The 7,360-nt window shown below is 31.2% G+C and overlaps 1 protein-coding gene across 1 annotated transcript; it reads right to left on the bottom strand.

Moving 5' to 3' along the window:
* Nucleotides 1-550: 550 nt before the first annotated feature.
* LOC122603620 lies at nt 551-1,642 on the bottom strand. Its single transcript, XM_043776373.1, has one exon. The coding sequence runs from the start codon at nt 1,515-1,517 to the stop codon at nt 831-833; it is 687 nt and encodes a 228-aa protein (XP_043632308.1). The 5' UTR covers nt 1,518-1,642; the 3' UTR covers nt 551-830.
* Between the last annotated feature and the right edge of the window lie 5,718 nt (nt 1,643-7,360).

Genomic DNA, 7,360 nt, shown 5'->3' on the forward strand with positions numbered 1-7,360 from the left:
CGGCTTAGCTTTACCATAAGGATTAGTTTTCTGAAATGTAACTATCTTTGACCAAATGTCTATAGTAGGAAAAAACTAAAGTTATGTGTATTATATGTAAGCAATTTGAAAAAATGTTTATTGTATGTAAGAAAACATACGTGACAACCATATACAGGTGCCACTTGTCAGATTATAGTAGGAAAAAACTAAAGTTATGTGTATTATATGTAAGCAATTTGAAAAAATGTTTATTGTATGTAGGAAAACATACGTGACAACCATATACAGGTGCCACTTGTCAGATTGTAATTGGTTGAAACGAAATTCTTACATACAATAAACATTATTTCCAAGTTGTTTATTTTTATATACACACAGCTTTAGTTATTTCCTACTATAGACATTTATTCAAAGTTTCTTATATTCGAGGGAACTAATCCCTTACAATAAAAGGGATAAAAGTGTTATAAGGGATTTTACAAAGCAAACTGACAGATATACCCACACACGTGGGATGTACATGAGGGCATTAATGGAGGAAATTAGATGGACGTTTGAATCAGGGGCATTTGGTGATTAAAAATGCAATTATAGGGGCATCTAGAGACATTAATCGACCACAGGGTGCAAAATGCTAATTTCAACAACCATAGGGGCCGTTTGTGATATTAACCCTTATAATTAACATCAAGCTAGCATCTCGATGAACAAAAACCACGCCTTCCAAAAAAGAGAAAAGAAAGTCTCAAAATTAATTTGTACAGCATGATCGAATTAATACTTGTGATATAAATCACGACAGGTCCAAATGAAACTCATGTCATGATATGATGATGATGGGATGACCATTATATATTATCAATACACCCTTCGTTTTCGTATATGGTAGACAACCGAAGCCTAAACGATGTAACAGCAGCCAGTCGACGACGACGACTTTTCTTTGAAGAAGAAGAAGGCATAATCTTCCTTATGGATCCTGATCTCGATACTCTTAAACCACCGTTCTGTCGACGTTGCTGCTGCTGCTGCTGCTGCTTTGAATAATAATGACTATTAATCTTGTAGTCATCTTCTTCTTCTTCCACAAGAACATTAACCTGACTGGCTTCCATCAACACCATAGGCGAGATACGAGCATTGTTATTATTGTTCTTTTTCTTGACATAATTATTATGGGACGTCGAAGTAGAATTATTGGAATCAAGAGCGACACTGGCTTTAACCGCTAAGGCAGCCATGTCAGGGGCACTCAGACGACGGCCAAGCATTGTTTTAGGTAAGATAAAATAAATCTGGCCGGCATCAAGCTCGTCTTCGGAATCCAAGGCTGGGATATGCTGGTCCAGATACAAGCTGTCGGAGTTGCAAAGGAAGTAGACACGAGGTTTTTCAAATTCGGCGAGCACCTCGGAGACAAAGATTGGAGATGGATATTGTCGTAACTCGCCTTTGTTTGAGACAACTAAGGCGAATGACGTTGATCTGTAGTAGATGGAGTCACCAGCAGAAGATAAAGATAGACAAGCACCCATATTTATTACTACTGTATATATATTATAATCGTCTGTGAGGATATATAAATTAATATATAGAGATCGAGAGAGAGAGATGAAATGGGAATTGAAATATTATTCAAGTTTGGGATGATCAAGGCCGGATAATAAATATATATATATATATATATATATGAGAGTGAACGATCAACGAAATGGCCTGGGTGACGCACGCATATAGCTAGATTTTGTTGCTTGATTGACAAAATATTATTGAGTCCAATAAAGTATGTGTGCAATGACGCGGTATCATGGAACACCGGGGAAGCTTCCAATTTCATATTTTATTCTTTCTATTATTATTGTTATTATTCTATTATACTATTTATTTAAATAAAATAATATTATTATTATTAAGTATATAAAGATTTGTTGGGAAGGGATCTTCTATTTGATAGATGCACGTGAGTTATTGTCGGATAGTGGGATCGCATGTGATATACTGTTCTCGGTGTTCAGCCGCCCAGCTGTCGCACGACTCTCCCATTCACACTCACTTGATCCACGATGATATGTCAAATATTGTTTGGGAGACAAGTTATTACAATGTCAATTTTCTGCTGCTAGGAATGGAAACAAGAAAACTGACTAATTATCTGCTACTTTTAAACATTCCAACCGCCCTCTTCATATAAGCTCGTCTTGTCTTCCCAATAATGTTATTCGGTTTAATTCCTCTCTTAATTATATCTATTCAACCCGACTAAACCAATTAACAACCTAATCAAAATCAACTTTATGTTAGTTGATTTAATTTTATATTATAGATAAATTCAATATAATAAAGTCATTGAACCACTTTACACTGACAGAAATATTACAGTAAATAATACAAAATTAATGTACAACTAAAGATTGGTGGACTTAACAAATCGAGAATCCATAAATAATACGTCTAAGCAAAAAACCATCTTAAGAGGAGTTAGACATGAAAGAATATCTGCATCACAAGTTATCCCACATTAACATGCAAGTCGAGTTTGTATCAAAGGAATCAAGAGGGATCAACATCCACCCTAAATTTTGAGATTTTGTAAAGAAGAAAAAAAGAATATGCTTTTCATTTTTTGATATAGTATGGTATCTTGTAGTTGGCAATATTTGTGTTGTGGTAAAGCAGATGTTACAACAACATTTTTCATTGGCAACTCACCACTCACACCATACTTACTTTATAAAAGACGGGACATATGAGAATTGGTTGTAAATGAGTGGTGAAAAAAGTAGTGAGTAATAAAACCAACATACTTAAATCCGTAAAAAAAAAAAAGAGTGGTCCAACAAGTTTGAAAAGTTAATGAAAGAATCTCATTCTAGTTCTAGAGGTTTAATATAAAGGAAGATGAATTTTTATGTAATTAAATTAAAGAACATGATAAATTTTTTTAATAAATATCTCAAAGATTATTATAAAAAATTTAGATTATAATAAGTGTAATTTGCTCTTTTTTATAATTTAATTCATTGATTTTACTATATGTCATGATCATATAGTTAAAAGGATTATTAGTAGGATTATTGAAAAGATTTATCATCTTTTTCAAATTAAATGTTTGATGATAGAGAATTTGGCAATTTATAAAAATATTTGGATTATATAGTTGTATCATGTACAATAAATTATATATTTTTGTTATAAATAACAAAATTATGTTATAAGATATCACTTCCTTTAATGATATGATATGATGGTAGGTACATGTTGGAGTTTTTTTCCAAACTAGTATAGTGGAAAAACTTTTTGGTTAATGGGTATACCTTGTAATTTTAAAAATATTTACCATTTTAGTTAAAGTTTAACTAAACATTAAATATATATATTTATTAAATTGAAAAATAAAATAAAAAAAATCCATAATCACAACTTAAACCCTTTAACTTTTTTAACCCCTCAATCGTATTTGATTCAACTTTTATCTTTCAGGTTAGTTTTAAGATATTTTTTTTTTCCCTCTTGATTATTGCTTTGTGATAACAAAAGCTAATATCACATATCTATCTACCTAACAAAAGCTGATTATACGGCACAAAGAGATTAATTTGAAGATATCAATTTTTGGTGTGATTGCCCTATAATAACAAAAATTAATTACCAATCTATTTATTTTTGATTATGTACACACATATTTTTATTTTTGCAATGTTATATCATATTATGCAAACTCATAGTGTTGAATCATCTTCTGCAAATTCATAGTAAGGCATTTGTAGTGTTGTACTTGTGCAGGACCAATGACATAATCAGAGAAGGGAGTTGTCTTGCGCTTTTGTTTTTTTTTTTGTTTTTTTATTATTTCTATTGTATATTATACCCGTCTTAGTTCAATGAAAAATTGAATGTGAGGGAACAAGTATTAATGTGGCACCGAAACGGGTACGACAAAGGATACAGAAACGATATGGAAATGGGGAACGGCAAAACTAAAAAATTCAGGATACGGATACGGCAATACAAAAATATACAAATATAAATTATATCGATTTTTTATAGTGAAAGACTTGAAACTTGAGAGATTATGTGTAATTGTATATGTATAATTGTATAATATATGTCTGATTAGTGATTACTCATTGAATGTTTAGTGTTTAATAATTGGTTTTAGAATAGAAAAAATTTAATGTTAATCAAATTGTATATAATATAGCATGTTTGGGTTTGGGGAATAGAAAAAGCCCATTAAAACCTTGATATTAGTTAGAAACAGTATGAAAACTTCAAAGAAACGTTTCGGTATCTATAGAAAATTTAAGGAGACGCTTCATACGTGTTTCGTATGCGGAAACGTTTCCATGGAGTTTCGGAAACGGGTACGCCTACCTGTTTGGAGTTAACATATATTTTTTTGGTTTTATATTTATCTATACTATATTATAAAGCAGAATCCTTCCAGATTTTCAACGAATTTTTCAATATTGATTTTAAGTACATCCCAAAATACCCCTCTCATCTATTCTATATTTATCTAAAATAACCATAATACTCTTTCTCTCTCCTCAAATCTCAACCAATCATCTTTTTTCCCTCTCATCCATAAATCATTTATTCCTCCAATTCATTCAAAATCTCTTATTTCAAAAACCATACGTCGATAAATTATAAAAATTGTATGGGTGTTCTTAAAATTTCATGCTCTTTTATTAGAGATGTCATTCGATATACTTTCGACGAATTTTTAAGTCCGAGGCCGGAAGGCGGAGGCCGTAGGCATTTGACTATCACACTCTCTGACCAAGCTATCACCCTCACCATCTCACCGCTGCAACACGCAGGTACTTCTCTCGTGTTTAACTAAAGTTTAATAAAAATGGTAAATATTTTTAAACTCTATTTGTTTAATAAATAAATTTTCTCATTACTAGTTTGGAAGAAAACTCGGCATGTTGTGGCTTCCTCGTCAAAGAGAAAAATTGACATGCACGATGGAATCTTTAAATAAGAAACCAAAAGAGCTGTCATGTCTCACTTTGTATCTTAATTTAATGCAAATGGAAGCCTCCATCCAATAGTTTAATCGTTGAATCAATAATTTTTCTGGTTCCAGACAAAATTAATACCGTCAGTATAAAATATGAACACTATTATTATGGAAGGATATTAACGATTATTGTTAGGTTCGGAGGTTCAAGATACCGAAATATAATAAACATTAATCTATTAAATAAAATAAAAAAATACTTTTCAACTCTCTACCTTTAAAATACCTAAAATACCCTTAATTTTCAATACATAACCAATATATCCTTAAAATATTTTACACTCATATTTATCCAAACTATCTATTTTATTAATTAATTATTAATTTCAAAATTTCTTCTTAACATTTCTATAATATTCTTAATAAAGTTATTTACAAAAGATATATCTCTTAACCATAAAATAACTACACTAACATTTACGATAATTAATGTTAGATTGATAAGCACATCATTACCACCACTGCCATTAACACTACCCGTTGCCAACACCGCCGCCACATTGCGCGGGTACCATCTCATAAGTTGTAGAAGGGATCTCACTTTTTACGTTTGTGAAAATTGATTATCGAAAGGTTTTTAAAATATTTAGGGCATTGCTATCTCTATCTATATCTATATCCCTTATAAAACATATTAAATTTCCTATTTTAGAAAATTCAACTTGTTTTATATCCAAAATACCCATATTTCTTAATCATAATTCTCCTATACATCTAATCTATATTTTTATACTATCTAATAAAAAACTCAACCCTCTCTTTAAATGTTACATGGAAAAATTATCTAAAATAACATTAATGGTTAAATTACACTATTAGTCATTTATCTTTTAAAATATGTTCATTAATTTTTTAAATTCATTACTTTTACATCAATTATCTACACCACTTGACGCCGTCTCCACCACCAACAGTCGCTCCCACCACCACACCGTAGTCGCCACAACGACCGTTGCATTGATCGGGTACCGTGCTAGTATTAAATAAAGGCAACTGGATGACATAAGAATTTTATAAAAATAACCTATTTGTTTCTTAAAGTTATAGTTTTTTTATTTAAATTATTTATGATGTCATAAACACTTTCCATTTCAAATTTTATTCATTTTTATTTTTGTTATTTTTGATTTCATTTTTTAAAAATGATTTTATTTTTTTAAACTAGAATAATTTATACATTGTCTTTTAATTTTCTAATATTTAAATAATTTTGTCATACCAGATTTTTAAATTATTCTCATATTATACAGTTTAAGTAGCTAAATATATTTATTTAATACATAAGATATATTATTCTGAAGTTATAAGTATTATACTTATATTTATTGTTTACCCACACTAAGTATATTCGATACAAAAACTTGAAGGTAACTATCTACATTAATATTTTGTTCATATTTTAATTTGTTAATAGTTTAGTAAACTAGTAGACAAAATTACGACTCTATTAATTTATGCAACCTAAACATGTTATGGATCTAAGTCGAAGAAGATGATACCTTTAGTTATTATTGTTTGATTTTGTGTTTCCTCGCTAGACGAAGCGGTTAGACACACTCCTGCTTCGTTTTATTATTAGTAATTAACTTAAATCTTAACAAGGCCCCTAACAAATCTTAGTATTACATAATCTTGCTTTGTTCTTAAACATAGTCACTGCAAACGAACTTGGTCTTACCTAATAGCTATACTACAAACGAACGGATCCACTGTTTGTGAGTGTCTGTTTAGTTTGGTATTTCCTTGATTTTATAAATTTAGAACTTCGCCACTTTTCGTTATACACAAACGACACATCACCCTATCAATCCACCATACAACCTTTTTAAAATAATACTTTTGTTTGTTTTCTTTTACCTCCATCCACTTTCTTCAACAAAAAACAAAACGAAAAAGACATATGAAACAATTGGATAATAATATTTATATATAGGGGTGGGTTAACTTAGGATCATCTCTTAAATTAGGACTATTAGGCCTAAATCTTAAAAATTTCATTTTTTTTTCTCTCCTCAAATCTCAAATCCCGTATTCCAGAATCCGGCGACATCTCCGGCGACATTTCGGCGAAAATCAGTTTCGTTTTCGGTTGATACGGTACGGGCGTTGCCCTTATCCATTCTAAAGGGGTTGGTACTGGATGCATATGATAATCGTATGGATTTGATGGGCGGCAATCCAAGAGATAGTGGTGGTTAGATACGGTACGGGCTCCACTCTTGTCGTCGTCGTGGCTAGAATAGAAGAGAGAGAAAGCAGATCGCGATGGTTGTGGTAGTGGTTGCCGTCGTCAGAAAATCATGGTGGTGGTGATAGCGGTGGTCGGAGATGAAGGTGGTGGCCGGA

The sequence above is a fragment of the Erigeron canadensis genome, chromosome 6 (assembly GCF_010389155.1).
Source record: "Erigeron canadensis isolate Cc75 chromosome 6, C_canadensis_v1, whole genome shotgun sequence".
Lineage (NCBI taxonomy): Eukaryota > Viridiplantae > Streptophyta > Magnoliopsida > Asterales > Asteraceae > Erigeron > Erigeron canadensis.

What these genes read in the sequence shown, in the direction of transcription:
- LOC122603620 (XM_043776373.1), bottom strand. Translation starts at nt 1,517, where the DNA reads ATGGGTGCTTGTCTATCTTTATCTTCTGCTGGTGACTCCATCTACTAC.